Source organism: Heterodontus francisci, chromosome 20 (genome assembly GCF_036365525.1).
Source record: "Heterodontus francisci isolate sHetFra1 chromosome 20, sHetFra1.hap1, whole genome shotgun sequence".
Classification (NCBI taxonomy): domain Eukaryota; kingdom Metazoa; phylum Chordata; class Chondrichthyes; order Heterodontiformes; family Heterodontidae; genus Heterodontus; species Heterodontus francisci.
In genome coordinates, this window is record NC_090390.1 from 48,135,629 (window position 1) to 48,160,902 (window position 25,274).

The 25,274-nt window shown below is 42.1% G+C and overlaps 1 protein-coding gene across 1 annotated transcript in view; it reads right to left on the reverse strand.

The window, feature by feature from the left end:
- Positions 1-12,477: 12,477 nt before the first annotated feature.
- The window catches only part of mgmt (O-6-methylguanine-DNA methyltransferase), a 449,047-nt gene continuing 436,250 nt past the window's right edge, over positions 12,478-25,274 (reverse strand). The window contains exons 6-7 of the mRNA XM_068052718.1: positions 18,480-18,524; positions 12,478-14,044 (exon numbers count right to left, since the gene is read on the reverse strand). Coding sequence (XP_067908819.1) covers positions 13,916-14,044; positions 18,480-18,524 — 174 coding nt within the window. The 3' untranslated portion in view covers positions 12,478-13,915. The remainder of the gene's footprint in view (positions 14,045-18,479; positions 18,525-25,274) is intronic.

Sequence of the window (25,274 nt, forward strand, 5' to 3'; positions counted from 1 at the left end):
ATGGAGAGCTTGATCTGCAGCTGGGGAATTAGAAAATCTGGCAAGGCAGCAGCTTTTAAAGCATGACAGCTAACCATTAAAAAGGGAAGCTATGGCAGTGATAGGAAAGTGAAGAAACTATTCATAATATCAAAGTACAGCTGCATGGGCAACACCGTACCCTTTAATGGTAAGGATACAAAGGTCCTGCTACAGCAGGTGATCCTATTTGGAGTTGAACACCACCTACCAGTAAAATCACATGTGCAAACTGCATGAAGTGGGAGGTTTCCAACCAAGCCAATGAGGTTACTCAAGTCTCTTCCACTTGGTTGCAGATGAGGCTGGTATCAGGAAGGTGGTGACAATAAGTGTTCCTCATTGCTGCATAATTCCTTTTGGAGCCATTATGATACAAATTTAAATTGAGAACTCCAGCACACACTGGGAGATAACATGTGAAGCATTGCACACAACTACTGTATTTTGGTACAGTCTTTCATTATGTTGAAGCTGCAGGCATCCTTTTCTCGCAGGAGGAGAGGACTGATCTGGAACATCAGATTCTCAGGCTTAGCCCTAGTCTTCAAAGAGCGATTCCTTTGCAGTGCTTCTGCCCTGTCCAAAATCGCGAGTATCGTGGACTACTGTACTGCTTCCTGGATAATGTCCATGACACGTATAGTGGTAGTTCTGTGGCCAGGCACCACCTTAACGTTAGTTGAGTACAAACCTCATTTACACGTTAGGATTGTGACAGTCAAGAATTTCAGCATGGGATATAATGAGAAGAAATATTTAATGTAAATGAGTCTGACGCATGCAGGTACTGCAATCTCCTTTTTGGAGCCAAATCATCTGTTGGGAAATTGGGTGTATTGCTAATTGGATACACATGGCCATGGGCCTGGTTTTCCGAACCCCATCTGTTGCCTGGAAGGCCCGATGCTGAAAGCTGAGTCTTGGAAAATTTTGTCCTATAAATAATTTTTATGCCAAGTCCTCTGGGAAAGACTCACTCTATATTTGTAATCCTGTTCAGAGGTTTAACAGGTGTCTATAGCAAATATGCAGTCTTGCATTAGAATTATTTGATATTTTTCACTCAAGAAGCCTCAAACCTTTACTGATTTCACAGTAATTTCTGCTACTTTTACATGACTTAATTGGTTATTAAACTGCACATCAATTGTCTGGTGAGAAATTTGAATCCATTTTATCATTATTTCTGCTTTCTGGCATGCAACATTTTCCTCTGATCATACCCGACTTGCGTTTAGAGTATACAAATGGATAGACATACAGAATCTCCTGGTTATTTTTAAAAATGTGATTGTGAACTTCCATGCCCTCAACCCCATTTTCTCTTTTGAAGTGCTCACTCGTGCTGTGGCACAAATTCATGGGTATTCACAACATTTTGATACCTCACCCAAGTCATTATTTTCCATATGGGAATCTATGCAGTAGGAATTCCCCAGCTGTACCACTAGTCTCCTATCCTAACTCTGGTGCGAGGCTGGCAGGAAATTGCTGGACTCCTGGTTTCACTGGATGTTTGTCATTTACAAAAGCTTCCTGGTTGCCTTTTAAGAGGCGGAGTCACCGGGGCTGGACAGTGGCTCAGCCCCTGACAGCAAAGGGTAGAATCAAGGAGTCCCCACTTCTTAGGCTAGTCTGTGAGCTGGTGTATCAGTGGAGAATTCAGCCCTGGAGAGCATCATCAGGCGAGATCTCAGCATAATTACTGTGATTTGGTCCTGAGGCATCTCAGCCCCTAAGTGATCAGCAAGCTATTTCACTGTTGGGGGAATCATAGCCACACCCAATCCTGCTCACACATGCACTTTCCAGCAGAGGTCAATGAATTGTGATAAGGAACACGAGGCCAACAAGAACAGCTTGCAATTGGCTGGAAGCCCCAGCTCATGGGTGGAAGAATTTAAAGGAGCACATCCACTCTTTCAACTACATTTCCACAAGTCCAACTTGGAATCAGTAGCGTGTCAATGTGATACTCTCCAGCATTGGGAGGATGAACCAAAAGACAGTGGTCATAATCACACACAAACAAAATTCTGAAGTGACTGCAGCCTTGTAGTATCGTTCATGTTAATCTGATTGCAATAAAAAAAAGTTTTTGGAATTTGCCTTTATTTTGCATCCACAAAGATAATTACATCAGTGGGCTGCATTTTACATTCCTGCCACCAAAATCAGCGGCGGACGTAAACAATGGTGGTCTGCCTTTGTGAATCGCACGTTATATTAAACGCAGCAGCTCATTTAAATGGCAGGGATGGAGCGCACCCCCGCCACTTCCGATGAAGTGGAGAGGGCGGGCGGTCCGTCCACGACAATGGCGTCAGCAGCCTTTGCGCAGGTGCTGACGCCATTTTTAAAGGGCTTCATGCTCTTCCATTAAATTAAAATTTAAAGAAATAGATTATAAAAATTTTTTTAAACATTTAATTTGCCCCTCTCCCACCCCCCTTGCCCCAATAACCATGCAATTCATTACTTGCACTCTCGTCCCCAAACCACGTCCCCCCCACAAAAGTTCATAAACTGTGCACTATAACCCTACACCAATCAGATGCGTTTGAACCCACTCTCCACTAACACCACCCCCCATCCTCACACTAGAAAACTTACCTGCTACCCCCTCCCCACCAGTGTTCCACCTTGGATCCCTGGATGGGGATCCGAAGGTGCAGGAGTGACGGCCACCGACACCAATATCGCTCCGGGATGGACGGGGGGAGCGTGGGTCATTAATTCAGGTATTTACATTAATTTACATATTGAAATTGGGCTCCCATCGCTGAATGGCGAGGTGGCTACCATGAGGCCTTGTTGCTGCCGGCAATATGGGGCCTGGCCTTCTCGGCGTCGAGGTCAATGGCAGGCCTCTGCCAGAGGCATTTTCAGGCCCCACCTGCCATGACCCCCGACGTTGGGGGTTCTGTAAAATTCAGCCCAGTATATTCATGTGAAAGGCACCAATATGTCTAGGGAGGCTTATCCCACTTTTTATTCAAAACCAAATGTATTGAAACTGCCTCTCAAAGTAGGTATATATCGATGATCATATTTAACTGGGAACTTACGGGAGTTATTTTACATGCATGAAAGACCCAGGTGCTCGAGATTTATGATCGTGGCTTGTCTGACTAACAGAAACTCCAGAACCAAACAAATATGTGTCTTTCTTTTTTTTAGATGATGCAGGCCATTAAGTGATAATTACCTACAGTTAGATTCTGGTATTTGATTCACTGCAGTTAGATATCACTTTCCTGGTCAGTGGACACATCCCTAATGACTCAGGTAGTTAATGGAGGATATTAAGTAAATAGGCAGTGCATTACTAAGTTTATTTTTTTTATCGAGGTGGGAAGCCCATAATTCATGATCAGTGTAGATGTGAGCCAGTTGTGAGGTTTTTTTCTGTGAGTACTAGAGTTTCCTAGAGTACTGTGTACAGTTTTGGTCTCCGTACTTACACCTGCATTGGAAGCAGTTCAGAGGAGGTTCACTAGGTTGATTCTTGGGATGAAAGGGTTATCTTATGAGAAAAGGTTGAGTGGTTGGGCCTATATTCTCTGGAGTTTAGAAGAATGAAAAGTGATCTGATTGAAGATTCTGAGGAGGCTTAACAGGGTAGATGCTGAGAGGATGGAGGCAGTAACTCCTACCACCGGAGCCAGAAGCGGGTGGTGAGACTGCACGGGCTGGGAAGGGCAGGGGTGGGGTGAGTGGGGTTGTGGAGTTTTACGCACAATATTATCAAGACTGGCAGGCCCAGGAGTTGTCCAGTGAGAGAAGGTGGGCAGGGGGATATACCGAAGCGTTAGTCGCTGGCACCATTTTTAAAAGCCAGGTGCCAGCACAAGACAATGCAGCAGCCCCGGAGGGAGCAGTGAGAGAGCCCTGGCAGTGCAAGTGGAAGAAATGGCCAAAGCTCAATCAAGGGTTGCCCCCAAGATGCAGCAATGCCTCCCCGAAGGTACTCCTCCAGGCTGTAAGAGAACAAAGAGAAGTCCTGTTCCCCTAGGACGGCAGGAGAAGACTGGTACAGCAGACCAAGCAGGCCTGGATGGAAGTTGCAGAGGTGCTCAGCAACCATGGGGGTTATCCCTCATACCTGGCTGCAGTGCTGAAAAAGGGTCAATGACCTGATGTGGTCTGGCAAGGTGAGTGCAGCGCAAAACATTAAGCTGGCATCGTTAAATGTGGCTGAAGATGAATAAGTGATTGAAGGAGGGGGTGCCCACCCTCTCAGTGGAGATGTCTAATCATCAGCATTGCCTGTCAGATGCACACCATTCTCTCTGTGCAGGATACCAGCCAGGCAGAGGTGACTCCTGCACAGCCAGTGCTGATTGGCCGCATACAGGAGGCTTGCCTGTAGCACCACATTGGACAATCAAGCTTCCACCAACATTGGAGTTGTACCTCTCTCTAATGAGTGACTAACAATGGGAATGTTTGTGCTTGTAGGAGGAGAGCTCATAATACATGGGAAATGTCCAGAACTGGAGGTGGAGTATCCTACGTGGCCAACCTCACTCCCGTGAAGGAAGAGGCGCTGAAGCTGGTTGGAATGAAGGCAGGTCAGGCTGTCGTAGATGGTGAGATGGGTGTGGAGGCCCGAGAGAATAAGTTGCCTAATGGATGGGCGCAAGAGACCCTGTGACGAGCACAAAGCATAGTGCTCATGTGTGCACCACTGCTCACTTAGATCTCCAGATGATGAGTAGTTAGAAGGACGTGTTGTTAAAGCTTATAGCCCACTCATCAGTCTTATCTCACACGCAGGTTATAGACAAGAGCGACCAGCCACCGAGCCTGAGTGACAGCCCCTCACCTCTGAGGAGGAGATCTTGGAGAGTGCACTGTTACATCATACACCCACGCCCTCCACCATACTCTCACACAATTAGTAATGGGGACACATTCTGGTGAGCACAGCACATACATGCTCGAGCAGCCGACAGAGGCAGTGACAGCTGAGGTCACTAATGCTCAGAGGACTGTAGGAGGGCCCAGCAATGCTCAGCTTCAGCCTGATGACATGCCTCTGGTGTCATCCACAAGGCAGTAGATGCTGGAGTTGCAGCGTGAGGTGTGGGAAAATCTAGCAGAGCTTGCAGAGGCTATGCATACCCATGTGCGGACAATGGAGGCGTCCATCAAGGCTATAAGTACCACCATGACTCTGGTGTGTGCACATATGGCTTCCTCCATTGAGAGATTGGTGACCCTCAAGATGAGCCATAGCCAGCAAACCACCCAGTGGATGCAGGAGATACACCCGGACCTGCATGCCATTGCCACCTTCATGAGCTCTGTGGAGCAATGGCTGGGTGAGAGGGGGATGAGATGCCAGGTCCCCAGAATCCTCAGATGAGCAGGTAGAACCAAGTGTACCTTGAAAGGGTGGAGGAGCAGCTGTCTGCAGCATCTGGGAGCTCCTCTCAGAGTGCTCCTGGTGTCAACAGCGGCTCCTCAGCCCCCTGACAGTGACACCTGTGCCTCATGAAGCCGTGGAGACAGAGGCAGCTTCAGCACCTGTGGAGGAAGCCCTCAGTTTGCCGGGGCCCTCCAGGTCTCTAGCAACTTACCTCCACCTCAACTGACAGCGCAGGGGAAGCACCATGTAGGAGCATGCACAAGTATGTGAAAAAGTCCACCTAGGAATTTAGAAGAGTAAGAGGCAACTTGATTGAAACACATAAGATCCTGAGGGGTCTTAACAGGATGGATGTGGAAAGGGTGTTTTCCCTTGTGGGAGAAACTAAAACTAAGGATCACTTTTTAAAAACAAGGGGTCGCCCATTTAAGACAGAGATGAGCAGAAATGTTTTCTCTCAGAGGATCATGAGTCTTTGGAATTCTCTTCCTCAAAAGGCAGTGGAAGCAGAGTCTTTGAATATTTTTAAGGCAGATGTAGATTCTTGATAAGCAAGGGGGTGAAAGGTTATCGGGGGTAGGTGGTAATTTGGAGTAATCAGTTCAGCCCTGATCTTGTTGAATGGTGGAGCAGGCTCGAGTGGCCGAGTGGCCTACTCCTGCTCATAATTCTTATGTTCGTATGTTTGTTCGTAAGCTGCACTTTGGTTGCACGGGGTTAGATCCTGATGTTAGTTGTCACCTTGATGTGGACTTGTCTGAAATGAATTGTTATATTGTGCACCATTGAAAGAATCCTTTATGTTTTAAACCTTTGGGTCATTAACAGTTCGCTGGCTCCTGCAAAGGGTGTGATGGGAAGCAGCACACTAAGTGAGGTCACAACATTTCCCATGCTGTTGCCTCATATGATGACGGCTGCAGGAAAATGGGAAGAGCAATCAAGGACCCGACAACAGGTCTGCAGAAGCTGGAAGATTTATTGGATTGATTGGGTAAGTAATGTTGATATGAAACGTGCCTGTGTTAGCGAGACGTGAGCCTCCCTTGCGCCTATCTCATCCTGCCTTGCCTGCCGTCCCTCAGGGTCTTCATCCTGTTGCACCTGGTCACCATCCCCCTCCATATCCTTATCCTCTGAGGAGGCATCGTGCTCCAGGATGTCCTCAATGTTCAAAGCTTCTCCCCTCTATAGCACCAGGTTTTGTAGAGCACAACACACCACACCATCATGATATGTGAGACCCTTTCTGGGGCTCACTGACAGGCTCCACCAGATCTATCCAGGCATCTGAAATCCAGGCATTTGTCAGAAAGCCTATGGCCTGCTTGATGGTCAATTGAATTGTCCCATTTCAGCTGTTGTATCTCTCCTCCACATCAGTGCTTGGGTTCCTCACAGGTGGAAGCAGCCATCTCTTTAGTAGGTAGCCCTTATCAACCAGTAACCACCCTTGAAGGTGTGCTGTGGACCTGAAAAGGTTGGGCATCGGGGAGTGCCCTAGTATGTAGACATTGTGGCAGCTTCCCAGGAATCTTGCACAGACCTGAATGATCTGTTTGCATGGTCGCAGACCAGTTGTACATTGAGCAAGTGGAAGCCCTTCCTGTTGATGAAGGCAGCAGCCTGGTCTGTGGGACCTTTATTGGCCACATGCGTGAAGTCGATGACACCTTGCATTTGGGGAATCCAGCGATGGCCCCAAATCTTATGGCCCACTCAGCCTGACTGTTCGGATCGGTGAGGAAGTGCACACTCTGGATGGCACTCTTGAAGATAGGATTAGTGACCATCTTGACGCAGCAATGAGACGCAGATTGGGAGATCCCACAGATATCCCCAGAAGATCCCTGGAATGATCCTGAGGCATAGAAATTTAGTGCACAGTAACCTTCAAAGCAATAGGCATTGGGTGCCCGCACCTCCCCATCGGGCTCAACTCACCCGCCATCATGGCACACAGCTTGGTAACAGTCTCCCTGGAGTGACGCAGTCTTCAGTGACACTGCTGTTCCGACATTCGTCGGAGATTGAGCCTCCGATGGTAGACCCTCTCTGGGGGGTATTGTCACCTGCGCACAAGTGGCTGGTTGCATGCACCTCTGCGCCCTTCTCCTCCCTGCCCCTTTCCTGGCTCCTGATCCTGGTGCCCCTCTGGTTGCTGCTGCCCACTTCCAGTGGCTGCTGCTCTCTCTCTCTCTCTCTGATGCTGCTCCTCACTGGATGTCTCAAAGCCTGAGTAAATGAGGCCCATGGCAAATAGCCACAATCAGACCTCAGGGCCTCTCACCACCCTCCCTTGCTCTGTAGATACTGGCGCCAAGTCCGAGAGGGCACTCAGTTGGAATGCCCCCACTGCGCTAGGAAAGTTTGCCCCTACTCCCGATTGCTAATTTTGCAGTCCCACCAGCTCCACCCTCCCTGTCAAGCCACGCTACCATTCGCAATGGCTGCCAACTGCAGGCAGCACTGACCTCCTGCTAAGCCTTTGCCTGGTTCTAGCTGCCGAGGCTCTGAAGCACTGTTGTTCCTGTGCACCCACGGAAAGCTTAAAAAAAAAACTGGTAAAATCACTGTTAATCAGGCTTAATTACCTTTCCACCTCATTCCAGTGCAGCCTCCTCCTGTCAGCCCGGCCGCCTGCCGTAATATCCGGTTGCAACATGAAGGTGTCGGGCTTCCGTCCTGACATCTTCTGTTTCAATTTTACCATTCCTCCTGCCTCCCATCCAGTCTCCATTGGGCTGGTAAAATTCAGCCCATGTTTTCCCTTGTGGGGGAATTTAGAACTAGGGCATAGTTTCAGAATAAGGAATTATCCATTTATGACAGAGATGAGGAGGAATTTCTTCTCTCAGAGGTTCGTGCAACTTTGGAATTCTGTACCCAAGAGAGCTGTGGAGGCTGAGTCATTGAATATATTCAAGACTGAGATAGACAGATTCTTGAACTATATGGAAATCATCAGTTCTGGGGAACAGGCAGGAAAGTGGACATGAGACCAAGGTAATATCAGCCATGGTCTTACTGAATTATGAAGCTCGCTCAAGGAGCTGTATGGCCTACTCCTGCTCCTATTTCTTACATTATGAGTTAAAATTCTATATACTACACAGCAATAAATATCATAATATGAAAACAGATAGTAGAAAATCATTTTCAAGTTGGTTATATTAGTGAATTAATAGCAATAATAGTTCTCACTGTGATTAGGCTTCAAGGTTCTTTGCTACTGGTGTTTACTTGTTATGATATCAGCACAATACACCAGTGGCAACTGCAGTACATTGTAAGAATAATTAATAAGATTTTCTCATGAATGCATTATAATTCTTAATTTTACTTCTGTAAAATATCAATGGTAGGGACTGTAAAAATAACAGCAAGTGATTCACAGCAAAACAAAATATTGTTAATAGACATTTAGAAAATACAAACTTAAAACAATTACTGTGTGCTTAATAATTTCTGGAATAATGTTTAAAATCCAGGCTTAAAGTATACTTTTTATACAAATATAAGCAGTTTAACAATATACAGAGAAAAGAAAAAATAGTTCTGGACAACATTTTGTATTCAGGGATCTGAATAAATGCCAGTGAAATCAACTATGATAGAAAAGTGAGTGTTTTCAAATGGAAAGAAAACAGAACACTTTGTAAATACTTTGGCCTAGATCTCTGATATAGAACCCAATGTGATTGATCTTAATTATCGTTTACATATGAACGTTTTTCTACATCTCTTTTAAATGATATTGAATCACATGTAAAACTTTAAACCACAATTAACAATAGCCACCCATAAATCATTTCAAATGTCAGCATGCCACATGCATTTCAATTTTCACCTTCCAGCACAGTGGCCATTTCTTATTTTCTTATCCATTTTCCCACCCTAATATATAGATTCTTGTCTGGTGCAGACCTGAGGGTGATGGAGCCCAGACATGCTCCATCTGTCTGCAGCTGGTGCCACTTGGTCCAGAAGACTTTGGACTACTGCCCTCAGTCACTTAAAGACACATCAGTACCTGCAATTTCTCCACTACTTGGCCTCAACCTAAGTATTTTACTGCCACCTCTACAGTTTCATACAGACCAGGAGCTGTTCTGGCCAAACATTTAGCAGACTCTGAAGGAAATGAAAATATGCAACAGCATTAAAGTTTCAAAATAACAATTTAGAAAAATACGCATTTTTTTCTAACTGTTGATGCAGTTAAAATAATCACAGACATCACATCGTCATGTCCCTGTTCATCGACCTATATTTTCAGTACAATCACATTTACTCATATAGAGAAAATTGAAATGCTACTTTTGGGTTCAGTGATTCAGTTGTAACTGAATACTTTAAAAATCATAATTTAAACACATTGCCAGGAAAAATGTTTGAGTTTGTTTGCTTTGTAATAGTGCTGAAAGTAGATATGATAATCTGTTGTTACCAAGTTACTTTCTCATCACTGGCTTGATAGGTGAAAAAAAAATGTCTACAAACACTAAGCTATAAATGAATTCATAAATGTGTATGTCCTTCTTCACTTTTAAAGTAATACCATACCCATCACTAGAAATATATTATTTATCTTAGGATGTGACCAGATATCATTTATTCAATACAAAAGCTATCAAAATTTATGGCAATACATTACATTTACTTTGTGAGAAAATCATCCAGAAAAGTATACAAGTCATAAGAAAGAATGTTTTTGAATCAAACCAAGTGTAACTAGTTTGATGTAAATGTTAATATAAACTTGGCAAGGCAGAAAACATATTTCTTTCTGGAAGATTATAATGTATTTTCATCATGGATTTTCTCCCTTTGTAGTCTTCCAGCCTGTATACTTTGGACTCTGGCCACGTGCTTCATAGATCTCAGGTGTTCAAAGGCATCTCAGTGCCCACTAATATTGTTTCTCTCTGGTCAGGTAGCGGTGGGGGGGGGGGGGGGGGTTGCTGGTGAGGGTGCCGAACTGAGTTACAAAATCCACCTTGCGTTAATTTACTCTCCTTGCTTGCTCCCACTTGATGCTTCCTTTGATAATTCAGCAGATTTTGAGCAGTTTTAGAATGATCTAAATTAAGGCAGTATGATAATTCTGCAAAATACAATTAGTAACGTACAGCATTAATGTGCCATCTGTTACAAAGTGTATTGTTATTTTTCACACTGACAAAGTGCATTGGTACTCTTTAGTTGGATCTGCGAGCAGCTTTAAATAAAAATAACACTCAGAATCTTTTAAAACCTCAACACGTAGTCTGTCAACAAACTTGACCCTATCTCAAAATCCAGTTTTTCCGTGGTCAAGGGCATCTATTTTATTATAAAGATAACTATGCCAAAACAAATATTATTTTTGAATCTTTCATTATCTTTCCTTTTCAAAATGGTCTAAAACAGCATGTGTTGGTATTAGATGATGCAGAAACAGCTGTCGTGCCTGACTGCACAGTGTCTCAATGTCAGCAGTTCAAAGCACTGGAAGACTGAAGGGGAGGAAATCTGATAGGTCACTGGAACCCAATTCCAAGGCTGAAGGACATTTCTTTCTTTCAACAATTGGACTAACAACATCACCATTAGCTCCTCCACCAATTTGCAGCTTCACAGGAAAGTTAAGCATTTCACTGTAGAAGATCATGCCAAATAATGCACAGTATTAAAAGAAAATCACAAGGTGAAATCAGCAATAATGGTTGAAGAGGGCATGCTGGAAGTACATCTAAGTGGCAGTACACATTCGCCTCTCTTTTAAATAAAACCCCTAGAGGTTCTAGTGTCATAGCACCCTTCATTAATGCTCACTCCAGTCTGTAGCCTCGGCATCATTAGCAATATCAGAAATCAGTAGGTAAAGAAGGGCCATTCTTCATCTCACTGCCTGACTGCAGCAAGTTGCTCTGTGTTATGGCAGCCACAAAAAAAGTGATTGCATACAAAGAAACGAGATTGTGACACAGTTTGTCTGAAAACATGCAACATAAATCAGCGTGTAAATTTCTGGTGAGCTACTCTATGTTCCAGTTGTAGGTTAAAACAGAAATAATTGAGAGTAAAGCTGCTGTTAAGAGGGTATTCTGGTTTGTAATGTAATTCCACTAAACTCTACTGCCCTCTATTGGAAAAACGATGCTCAGAGAATCATTATTAACATGTGCGAATCACAATTTGGATGAACTGGGAGAACACACACTGTCAAGACTGGAAAGCAAATTACATTTTTCAGAGTCAGATCTATCTTTTATTTATAGAAACTATTTTAATGAATTATCTTTCATGTATTATTAAAGGAAGACCTTAAATGTATCCCACTAAAAACTGAAATATCAATATCAAGTAGGCCACGCTACAAATAAGAAAATTGAAGATATCTATTTTTATGACTTTTACATACATAATGGGAAGCTAAAAAAACTTGTAAAGTAGTAACATAATAGGCATAAGTCACCACAGCCCTTGATTATGTCTTTAACATCCTTAAAATACTACATATAGCATCTTCATGGTGTAAATACAGGATTTTGATGACTTACAATGATTTACTTAGAGACACTATTTTTTAGGGCTTTGAGTGATGGTGTTTGTGAGAAAGCAAATTTATATTATATTATGTAATTAGTTCTATTGTTTTGCAAACTCTTTTATGTCCTATATATTTTTATAATCCAACCCTCTTAAAACCAACATCTTGGTCATCAAGCCTAAACGCCATTACAACAGACAAGCCAAACTGACTATCTGATATATGTATAACCTTATATGTAACATGAAAAAATGAGAAGTCATGCTCTGAGAAAGATAGGAAGTATTTTCTATCTCACATATGTGTTCTCACATGGGGTATTATAGCATAGATATCTTGTTCTGATATGATTTAAAGGCCAACACATTTGATCTGTGTAACAGCCTGAAATCCTATTCTTTCAATTGTGTGGCAGTCACAATGTTATACGTAATTTATCTGTCCCCCTTATATCTTTACTGCAACTTTAACGTTCTGAAGGAAGAGGTACTTGTTTGTGAAAAAATGTGGCAGCTTGTGACCTTTAATTGATTATTCTGTGATTAATCACATTTGACACAATTTGTGGTTACACAACATAAGTTTATTTTTCCCAATTACATTGTACAGTTGTGCACTTTTAAAAAAAATCTTCCTTTTTTATGTATTCAGAATAAACTAATTATCACATCCTTGCATGTGCTCACGTTGACTAACAATGAGAACAAATGGGAGCATGAAAGGGCAGGAAAATGCATCTTCCCCCGGGCAGGATAACTGTCGTTGCTCAAACAATGTCTTCAGTGGGAAAAGAAAGTACCAGTGAGAGCTCCCTCTCCGCAACCTAATCATCTAGCCAATAAAATAATTTCCATGGGAAAAGAACCTATAGGACAACTGTAAACTAAACACACACAAATTATTTATCTGATTCTATGAATGAAAGAGTGTGAGCGACAAAAACATTACTAACCAAGGCGCAGCTTAGGTCCGTGATTCAGCCTTGGCCCCATAACATCATTGAAAATATTCCATTAATATAACTAAGTCATTTTTATTCTCACTAACTAAACATGTACAATCTTTGCCATTTATAAGCTGCAAGGAACTTGTTTCTATACAAAATCTCAATCATCAGATTACGTGTTTTATAAGAAATCTACTGCTCAAGAGAAATATTTACATAATTAAGAGTCTCTATAATTGCAAAAAAAAAAGGATTCCACTACCAAAAAATACACACAATGCATAAGTTGCAGCTTTTCCATGAAACTTGAAAAATACATTTCAAATAGAAGAAATTGAAGGCAATGTTTAAGTTGCGACAAACTTTAAAAAAAAAAGTGACAGCATGCAAAAAAAGTTTCCTTTTCAATGTTTTTGTGACTATTTTGCAAAAAGTGTTCATGAGAAACAAGTATTTCAGTAGCTCAAACATCAAAGAGCACAGGGCACGCATTGACACTCTTTTGGCTGAGGTACAGTTTTCCATGCTGGACAAATACAATGCAATGCAATGCAGGAATAAAGAGGTGTGAGCTGAAGCCTCAGGATTTCATTTTGCTCCCAGTAACACGCGAGCTCCAGTTTGTCAGCTGTCCCCTCTGTGAGCCAGATGCTTCCTTAGAGGGGCAGTTGCACCTAACATTTGCCATGCCCCTCCCACTCCCTTATCCTTGCTTTAATGGGCATTAAAAATAGAACAAAAAAGCCTGTAGATGGGAACAACATACATACACAACATGCACAGATCTCTGTACTCATTCTTCTGTAAAATGTAAAAACAAGAAAGGCCAGCATCCCTCAGGATGTATCCAGCCTTTTTAATATAGTAGTGGTGCCACCACGCATCTGAATCTCAAGTTTCTTTTATCTTTTTAAGTCACTCAAATATTTACAAATTCCCTAAATAATAGTGGATGTGTTAAGAGCTTGCTTTATTCTGAATATTGTTGGCGTACATTCTAGCTGTGTGGCAGCATTGGACAAGGTCCCCGAGATGTTTTTCAGCTCTCTTTCAGAAGCTTCTCATGTGTCAGTAGCCATTGTTTGAGGTGATTTCCTCTTCCTCCTATATAATTACCAATCTGTCCATCGCTGCAGATCACTCTGTGACAGGGCACAATAATTGGCACCTGAGATTAACGTAAAACAAAAATTATACACCTGTTAATTTTTACTTATTAAAATAAATCACCTCAGAGCTATAATAAACACTTCACAGAATTTTGCACAGCCGAAATAAAAATAAAGCCTATATCGAGAATAAGGGATATTTAGGTGTGAATTACAAAGCTGTAGTCTAATCAGATGACATCATAAACTGAGAGAGGATAACAAAAGCAGTTTAGAAGAGTCACAAATTACAGTAGTGAGTTTATTCTCTTATATAGGTTTTTAAAATTTCGTGCTTTGTTCAGTGTGTTGGCTTTATTATTGTTTGAAATGTATTTTTATTGGTAGCACTGGCAACGCAGAGTAACCCCTTGAAGAATGATGATGTTTACCATAGTAAGAATAAGTAATGAATCTACTGTCGATTGCCAATATTTGCCATAATGTGTAAGTGCTATATTTAGCCATTCGCTAGATAACCAGTATTTGCTAGAATCTGTAAATATTATAATTCTGTGATTTTTCTATTAAGAGCTATTCTATTTAGTCACTTATCTGACATTTTAACTTTGCAGCAAATTACGTTAAACTTTAAAAGTCTATTTGGAGGGCTTGGTCATTTATTTCTGATGAAAACTTTGTAAAATGTACCCATGTTCATGTAAATGAAACTTGGAATCAAGTTTTATTTGAATAGCATAATAGAGAAAGTAACATAGTCAAGTCTTTTCAGATTCAGTACGTCAAATAATGTTTGTAACAAAATGTATAAATAATGTGACAGATTCATTAACAATTACTAAACCTGGAGCAAAATGAAACTTTAATTTCTATCATTTATATTATGTACAATCTTGGAATAAAATGTTGCTCAACTGTTCCACATCTGTTCATCATTTACATGTAAGCAGATTTGACTGGATTTTTAACATAAGTTATTTCATTGACAAATGGGCTGCCTAATCATGCCTCAGTATGACTTGGCATTATTTATCACTATATTAAAAACAATATTTACATTCATTTGATCGATAGAATGTTGCTTGTTAACTTCAATACATAAAGGTATGTTATACTATGTGCATTGGCAAGAAATACTCGAAAAACCCTGTTTTGGGGATATTGTGATAAACTGCACATGATTAAGCTATGTAATACTGTTTCAGTGATGCTAAACAATATTGTAAAACACCAATCATGCAGATCACAACATTATTTTAAGGTATAGGAGGCATATGCATAAATATTATCTAAATTATCCTCTTTAAAATCAAAGTGACTAATAAATTACTGTTGCTGCAAATAAATATTTTAGCAGACAGGCCATGGATAAAAGCAGAACAGCAAATGTATAGAACAGTTTTACTCTTCCAGTGTGGTTCATTTCACACCTAATACAGAATAGGAGTTTCAATACTCTCAAAGCTTCTTCTCTCTCTTCAATCACCCTCTCTGACCATCAGCTGCTCTTTGGTGCAGTTGCATTTTATGTGCTACATACAGCTACAGCATATATCTTCTATGTACTGCAAATTGAATTTCTAGACTGAAGGGCGAGACTGAATGAATCAGTTGTGATATTGGTACCTGCAATGCAGGTGTGATATTAGTATCTGAAATTCGACCACCCGTGAACCTTTCAGCCTCATCAAAAGGACATTTCTGGTAAATTTAGCATGTCCAAAGATGTTGAGTATTTGCATTGGAAACACATTTCCATGTTCGGATCAGTTTCGAAAACTAACTTGCTAGATTTGGGCCAGTGTTAGGAGCTGGCTGATAGAAGAACCAACTCCAGTTACCCCCTGCCCTTTCAGCTGCCTGTTACCCATTATTTGCCTTGATCATACTATAGAGAGTAGCTGAAATACGACAAAATGACAAGTTCATCCACACCGAGTACCTTTACATATGTGCAGTATATTTTTAATTCAAATTTCTTCACCCAGTCTTGAAAAGGTGAAGGTGGTAAAGCAGAGGTAATCTGTTGTGCTGGAATGTGAACCAACCACAGGAGTGTTGAGGTAGCTGTGAATGCAGCAGCCATGTTTTAGCCATGCAGGATTCAGGTATGTAGCATGTATGCTCATTGTGACTACGATTCTGAACTGATTTTGAGCTCGTACTAAGGTTTGAGGTTGGTCACGTTTGGCCAATCTGCATCCTACATTACAAAAGTAACATCACTTCAAAAGTACTTCACTGGCTGTAAAGTGCTTTGGGATGTCCTGACATTGTGAAAAGTGCTGTCCAAACACTACCACTGTGCATCAGTGGTGGAGAGAGTGAATGTTTGTGGATAAGGTGTCAATCAAGTGGGCTGCTTTGTCCTGGATGGTGTTGAACTTCTTGAGTGTTGTTGGAGCTGCACCCATCCAGACAAATGGAGAGTATTCCATCACACTCCTGACTTGTGTCATGTATATGGTGGACAGGCTTTGGGGAGTCAGGTGGTGAGTTACTCGCCGCAGGATTCCTAGTCTCTGACCTGCTCTTGTAGCCAAGGTATTTATATGGTTACTCCAGTTTCTGGTCAATGGTAACCCCCAGGATGTTGATAGTGGGGGATTCAGCAATGGTAATGCCATTGAATGTCAAACCGAATGGTTGGATTCTCTTTTGTTGGAGATGGCCATTGCCTGGCACTTGTGGTGGCTCAAATGTTACTTGCCACTTATCAGCCCAAACCTGAACATTGTCCAGGTCTTGCTGCCTTTGGACTCGGACTGCTTCAGTATCTGAGGAGTCGCGAATGCTGCTGAACATTGCACGGTCATCAGTGAACATCCCCACTTCTGACCTTACGATTGAAGGAAGGTCGTTGATGATGCAGCTAAAGATGATTGGGCTGAGGAGACTACCCTGAGGAACTAAAAGCAAAATACTGCGGATGCTGGAAATCTGAAATAAAAACAAGAAATGCTGGAACCACTCAGCAGGTCTGGCAGCATCTGTGAAAAGAGAAGCATAGTTAACGTTTCGGGTCAGTGACCCGAAACATTAACTCTGCTTCTCTTTTCACAGATGCTGTCAGACCTGCTGAGTGGTTCCAGCATTTCTTGTTTTTATTACCCTGAGGAACTGTTGCAGTGATGTCCTGGGGCTGAGATGACTGACCTCCAACAACCACAAACATCTTCCTTTGCGCTAGGTATGACTCCAACCAGCAGAGAGTTTTCCCCCGATTCCCATTGACTCCAGTTTGCTAGGGCTCCTTGATGCCATACTCGGTCAAACGCTGCCTTGGTGTTAAGGGCAGTCACTCTCACCTCACCTCTTATGTTCAGCTCTTTTGTCCATGTTTGGATCAAGGCTGTAATGAGGTCAGGAGCTGAGTGACCCAAACTGAGCGTCAGTGAGCAGGTTATTGCTAAGCAAGTGCCGCTTGATAGTACTGTAGACGACCCTCCATCATTTTACTGAGTTCAGGATGTTAACTTTCCAGATGCACATTGAATTATCACAATTGGTGTTGAAATCAACAATGAATAACATCAGATTAAGGTTTGATAGTTATTCTGAACTTTTGTTTGATTCATCTTTTGGGGACAGAGAAAAACTTTGCAGAATTTTTCTTCAAGAAATGAAATGAATTGGGTAGGATTCATGACAGCTGGTTTATTTGGTTTTTTGGAAGGAATGGGTTTGGTGGGTTGAATTTTTTTTTCTCTTTCTATGCTTTCTTATGGTGTTATTGCATGTGTTTAGAATACTAAATCAGCTATAAGGCACAGACAGACGAGAGATTAGATTTGCAAAATGCAGCTGAGTATATATATCTGAAAATTCCTTGCAGTGAAACTGGATGTAGTAAAACTCAGAAGGTGGAAAAATTTCTAATCTCCCAAATTTGCTCACTATAATTGCTAAATAGCGCAATATTCCTTTCATAATGAAGTAACTTCCAGCTTGTGGTGAAAATTTGGATATTCGTATTCCTTTGTTTAATCCATAAAGAGTAGTGGAATGTGTTTAACATATCATTGGAAACCAGTGCTTGCAGAGAGGAAAACAATCATAGCCTCAATTTCTAAACACTGTGACTTACATTTCCAGTACAAGAATAAAACATAATGGCTTGGTAACTTCTATCGATTTCATGTACAGAAATGCATTACTTTATGAGCTGTGTAACAAAAATGCATATGAATAGCATTTTCAAACCACTGAAGGTGTCACCTTGCAAATTCAGTGCATCCCACACATGATATTTTCAAACTAATATTTTCATACACAAAACAGGGACAGGAAAATGACTTACATCTTTGTTAATATGTTTGGTGAAGCTAGAAATGCAACAGATTCATGTTTCCATGTCATAATGTCTGCAACTGAAATACTGTCCAAGCAGCCAATCACATTAAAGAATTCTCAGAGACAGCCAACCAGTAAATGAAAAGCACTAAAATCAAATCACTTACTAAATTATATAGAGAGAAAAATAAAGATTGGCACCTGCACATGGGGTGAAGGCAGAAGTTGAAGTATTCTGAAAAAAAACTTTAAAAAAAATTACTTTAAAAATTTAGTTAAAAAAATCTAGTACTTAATCATAATGGAGACGTTTAACAAAACTCCACAAATATAAAATGACTTTTTTCAGGGCCAGATCAGTTGTTCAGCAGCAACTATTACTCAGATCACCATTAAAACCCAAGTACACCTCATTGAACAAGGTGTAACTTTTTATGGGGTTTCTAACAGCGATATGTGAGTGGAAAGGGGGAAGTTTGCACTACATCAATTCATTTCAGTGATTGCTGGCTTGGTTCGGGGAGGACGGGGTAAGAGCGCAGCCTGTGGTGGAACAAGGAGTGACAGGCTGTGGTCAGTTTCACAAGAGTAATGATGGTGAACGCTAACAGTTTGCTGTTAAACCCTCCCAGAAAATCCAGGCCAATAAGTTTTGCTCCACATTAAAGTAAAATATTTGATTTTGTTCCTTCTGCTTTCAGCAAGTCTGCTGATTTTACTTCATCTCTTAGGTCAACAGGCACCAGAAGAAAGCACTAATATTGGTTAGGTGATCTGCAGTGACTAGCTAAATTGAAAAATTATTGCTCACTAACTCTGGCACGTCATAAGATTACCTGCAGTTGGAAGAGGAAAACAGCAGATTATAAGATGAAATTGATGAAAAAATATTAGATAGTGTGGTGAACATAAGTCAGCAACTGATGTAACCCCTGTCCCAATTAATGATATTATTGCTTGTGGCCAGGTCACTTGTACAGTGTTAGTTTGTTTCTGTTAGTTTGTTTCTGTAACTGTTCCCCTCTTCAACATTTTTTATAGATCTGCACTGCAATCAGTCATAACTTCTTTTGTAATGGAGGATTTGCAACATTACTTTGATTACTTATGTTAATTTTTTGCATTTCAAATAAAAATGAATAAATCTGTTGCATTTTGACTTAAAGGCAAGAAAACATTTAGGGGGCTAAATTTGAGAGCCACTGAAAACAGGCACAGGGATCACAATTAACCTGTGCCTGTTGACTGTGATGCAGGCAGCACGTCGACTTCGTGCTCTCTGCTTATTTCAATGATTTCAGTGCCCAACCAGTGTTAACTGCACTGATAATTGACTGGGCGCATCAGCAGGGCTAACACCACTTAAAGCTAGTCTGCACTGCTTGAATTTAGCCTCTTAATGGAGAGGTGCATTATGGCTGCAGCAGGTTCTGGCAATCAAGCAGGAAGTGAATCTGACATGTGAAGCATTCAATAATGGAGCAGTGGGGGAGAAAACAGGCTCTGCAGAGAGAACAGATGCTGCACTGGAGGCCTTGGTGGAGCAGCTGCACAGGAGGAGAGATGTCCTGTATCTGCAGAGGGCCAGGAGTCTCTCCAAACACATGAGCAGAAGGCAGTGGGAACAGATAGCTGCGGAGGTCAATGTCAGCAGTCAAACTTCAAGGACCTGGATGCAGTGCTGCAATTACCTCACGAGTGGTCAAGATCAGTGAATGCTTCATGAAATGCCATATCCTACCATTGCACGACTAGACTTAGACACTGTCCAATTCATCAAACCCCCATCACTCATCTACCAGCAATCTCTATCAATCATATCTCATTCCTGGAAATCATATGCTCTGCAGGACCCTCACACACTTAGCACTGCCACAAGGCTTACACCCACATCTCATAGTTTGCAGACACTGCCACTTAGTCAACCATGGGCAGCTGCATCATCCAAAAACATTGCACGATGCTCACTGACACACTTCTCTCTCTCTAGCAGGACAAGGTGGCACACAACTGGAGGGGTATAGGCGTGCCTGCATGTTCTGACCACCATGGATGGGAAAATCATGCTTAACTAACTTGCTGGAGTTTTTAAAGGAGGTAACAGAGAGTTGATGAAGGCAATGCTATTGATGTGGTGTACATAGACTTTCAAAAGGCGTTTGGTACAGTGCCACCTGACAGATTTCTGCGTAAATTTGTAGCTCATGGAATAAAGGGGACGGTAGCAACACGGATACAAAATTGGCTGAGTGACAGGAAACAAACAGTAGTGGTTAATGGATGTTTTTTGAGTTGAAGGAAGGTTTGTAGTGGGATTCCCCAGGGATCAGTGTTGGGATCCTTGCTTTTCCTGATATATATTAATGACCTAGACCTTGGTGTACAGGGCACAATTTCAAAGTTTGTAGATGATATGAAACTTGGAAGCATTGTGAACTATGAGGTGGATAAGGTAGAACTTCAAAAGGACATAGACAAGTTGATGAAATGGGCAGACAGGTGGCAGATGAAATTCAATGCAGAGAAATGTGAAGTGATTTATTTTGGTAGGAAGAACATGGAGCGACAATATAGAATAAAAGGTACAATTCTAAAGGAGGTGCAGGAGCAGAGGGACCTAGGTGTATATGCACGTAAGTCATTGAAGGTGGCAGGACAGGTTGACAGAGCAGTTAATAAAGCATACAGTATCCTGGGCTTTATTAATAGGGGCATAGAGTACAAGAGCAAGGAAGTTACGTTGAACATGTATAAGACACTAGTTCGGCCTCAGCTGGAGAATTGTGTCCAATTCTAGGCACTGCACTTGAAGGCATTGGAGAGAGTACAGAAAAGATTCACAAGAATGGTTTCAGGGATGAGAAATTTCAGTTACAAAGATAGATTGGAGAAGTCGGGACTGTTTTCCTTGGAGAAGAGAAGACTGAGAGGTGAGTTGATAGAGGTATTCAAAATCATGAGAGGTCTGGACAGAGTAGATGGAGAGAAACTGTTCCCACTCATGAAAGGATCGAGAACGAGAGGGCACAGATTTAAAGTATTTGGTAAGAGAAGCAAAAGTGACATGAGAAAATTTCTTTCAGGCAGCGAGTGGTTAAGGTCTGGAATGTGCTGCCTGAGAACGTGGTGGAAGCAGGTTCAACTGAAGTATTCAAAGGGGAATTAGACAGTTATATGAAAAGGAAGAATGTGCAGGGTTATGGGGAGAAGACTGGGGAATGGAACTGAGGGAGTTGCTCTTTCAGAGAGCCGGTGCGGACACGATGGGTCGAATGGCCTCCTTCTGCACTGTAACGATTCTGTGATGGAAGAGAGGTACAAGTCATTACCGGGATGGCCATTGCTGAGGCTGTGGGCACTGGCAGACCTGAAACTATTGAAGATGACAGCATCCTCATGCCTAATCCTCCCTCTCACATCACACCTCACCCTCTTTTAATTTGCAAACTGCAGATGGTGTAAATGCACCACTCACTTTCCCCCCTTCCTTGTACCCTTGTGCCTTTCTTCTTTCAGATACCCAAGAAGTGCAAACTGGCCAGGCAGTGGAGGAACAGTAAAAAGACAATAATGAAGAAGATGCACCATCACTCAATTTCACACTCGCAGCCACCAGCTCAGATACTGGCACTGCATGTAATTTAGAGGATAGCACAGAAGCAGGATCTGCATGTGGTGAGTCACTGGACAGGGCACAAGTTGGGCTCCAGCCAGGGCAGGAGGCAAGGATGGTGCCGGTGCCAGCTCCTGAGAGGACGAAGTTGCACATGAGTTCTGCTGCAAACAGCTCAGTTGAGGACTTTGATGGGACAGCCTGAGAAGAATGCTGATGAATATGCACAACAACATGCTTGGTGCATTGGGACACCTGACAGAAAGCCTGCGGTCAATGGCAATCAGCATAGAGGATTCTGGCACGAACTTGGCAAAGGGCTTTGTGCAGAGCTTGGAGTCTATCCATTCCAGCATGGACCCAATCACGATGTAGCATCTGATGGCCAATGTTTCAGTTTCCATTGCTGCACAAGCAGAAGAAATCCAACGTCTTAGGTGCTGCAGGGGAAGTCATGCAAGGTCAGATTGCTGCCAACATGGCTGTGGATTATAGTGTGCAAAGGGGCTTGCAGAGTGTCACATTAGTCAGAAATCTGTCCTTCAACTAATTACTCGGATTGCTGAGGCATTGCCTCTCGGTAGTGACAGTGGATCCACAGAGCGCGAACCTGCTCTGCTCTCTCAGGAAGACAGCATGTGCCCTCCCACAACCGTCACTCTGCCTGTGCCCTTGCTGTTGCCTGTTACCCAGCCAGCCCAGACTGTTGCAGCTCATGCCAAGATGGTGCAGTCTGTAGCTGGGCTATCAAAGTCCAGAGCAGCTTGAGGTCACCCTCCAAGGCCATATGCAGTCTCCTCCATTGAAAGTCAGAAGCTGTTCACCAGCCATACAGCAGCCACTAGGGTAGCACTGTGTAGGAGCACCAGGACAAAGGCACATGGAAAACAGGCAACTAATGGAATGTACAAGGGTGATTAGTAGGCTTTTGTATGCAAACTAGAATGATTTCATTTATAAATTTAATTTGGGGCATTTATTTTGTGGTGACTTTTAATTTTGCATTGCGGCCAAGCAGACGCTTCGATGATCAGTGACAGAGTGACACTTGCACAATCAAAGCAACAGCCAGAAGAGATAAACCAACAACTAACCTGTAAGAAGTTGATGATCCATGTAACTAACACTGGTGAGGGGCCTTTCCTGCTGCTGAACGTGTGTTCAGCTATATGAGGTTAAGAGAAGGCTTTAGCTGAGGCACTGAGCATCAAAATGGCACCACTGGTATCAAATCAGCATTGCACACTGATGTCATGATCTGCCTGCTCTCCATACTTCTGACAGCCGTTCAGTGCGCGTGTGCTAACACCCTCACAAAATGATGTCTGGTGCAACTCTCCCCACAGTGGCGCAGTGGTTAGCACCGCAGTCTCACAGTTCCAGTGACCCGGGTTCAATTCTGGGTACTGCCTGTGTGGAGTTTGGAAGTTCTCCCTGTGTCTGCGTGGGTTTCCTCCGGGTGCTCCGGTTTCCTCCCACAGCCAAAAGACTTGCAGGTTGATAGGTAAATTGGCCATTATAAATTGCCCCTAGTATAGGTAGGTGGTAGGGGAATATAGGGACAGGTGAGGATGTGATAGGAATATGGGATTAGTGTAGGATTAGTATAAATGGGTGGTTAATGGTCGGCACAGACTCGGTGGGCCGAAGGGCCTGTTTCAGTGCTGTATATCTAAAATCTAAATCAAATGTTTGCAGGTGCTGCGGATCCCATTTTAGAGGTCTAAGGGCACTTGCAGCACCCAAACAATGGGTGCAAACGATCCAAATTTGTCACCATTAATTTTTCTGCATACTATCTCTAGATATGGTACAAGTGCAAAGAAACTTATTTTGGAGATCAGGCTCTTCAATCTTTTCCTGAGCATTGAATGTATGTCTTGGTTATACTGCCTTTTACTTCTTTGCATGTACACATAGAGTTACGAATGCCAGCATCTGGGAATGGAACAGTTTCTCACTTGAACCACCCATCCCAACAACATGCACCCTTGGGGTAGATACAGCATAAGTAGATGCACAATAAAGCTTCTCTGGCTTTGTTGCAAAATGTATTTCAATCCCTAATGGGAATGAATATTCCCTGCTGCACTAGGATGACCTTTCCATTTCAAACATGAGCCATTCTGATGACCTATTTTAGTGAGACTGCCATTTTAGTGATACTTGTGTTAAATTATGGGGAGTTTTATGCTGTGGACTCACATCATCAGGAATCAGGTTGGGAATGACTCAATGACATTTGAGTCAAGGGACATAGGATCTTTGTAGCCAGCAGACAGACTTTAGACTGGTTTCAAACCCAAGTCCCAGAGGTGAAAGCACAATGTTGCAAATTCCTTGTTCCACACATTTACTTCATTATAATTTTTAAGGGCATTCATTCAGTTTGTTGTGGGTGTAAGCTGACCTTGAACTGATTCTTGCTTCATTGGGAGGTTGTGATAATGAGATTGTTTGCTGACACTGGAATTGTCAAGTGTTTAAACATTCTAAATTGGTTAGAAGGGAAAACTGGTGCCACTTGTGATAGACAATGCCTTTCATTTTATTAATCCATCCCATCCTTTTCCTTTACCTTGTCCCTTCCTGAAGATAGTGAGGCTGCTATGGTGTTGTTTCACATGTGTCATCGATTCTGGTATCTCATCCAAACTACCAATTTTAATGGTACAAGTCTAAAAAGTGAGAGTTGATAGGATATTCAACTTGGGGAAGGGGGAAAGATGGAAAGCCATGGACAAACCCGATCCTGTCCTTATTGGATTTCTACACGTGCATACTTCCTATACTTAGTGCAACTGTAGTATCCTCATCATAGTTTTGCTGAGATGAGACCAAAAATTGAACTTGCCACCTTCTTGGTGTAAGGTCCAGTGCCACACACTGAGCCACTAGGGCTGCTGTAACTTAAACTGATAGAACTAAATTAAGAGTGTCTACAACATGATATTAAATAATAAAATGTTAGCAGAAATACTTGTACCACCAACAATAATGCCATTAAGCCAATGCAATGAAAATAGTCCTACTTGAGTGTTGCACACTTCATGCTTGTAGTACAATAAAAAGGCTCCAGTAATCAATAAATATATCATTGTTACTTCAGTTTTCAAAAAGTGATAGCAAGAGTTAAGTATATATTCAGTAAGATGCAACATTACTCTATATTCAGCTTGTCCACTGTTTCAGTAAGTATACAGTTGAATAAAAACAGAAGGAAAATAATTAATTCCTCAACTAATTGCAAGCATGCATGAAGTCTTATTTTACCTAATATTAATACTTCAGTGTTATTTATTATATTATTTTATCAGCATGTCTTTTAAGAGGAGACTCTTTCTGTATATGACCTCAATGAATTGTGTAAGTTCATTAAATAT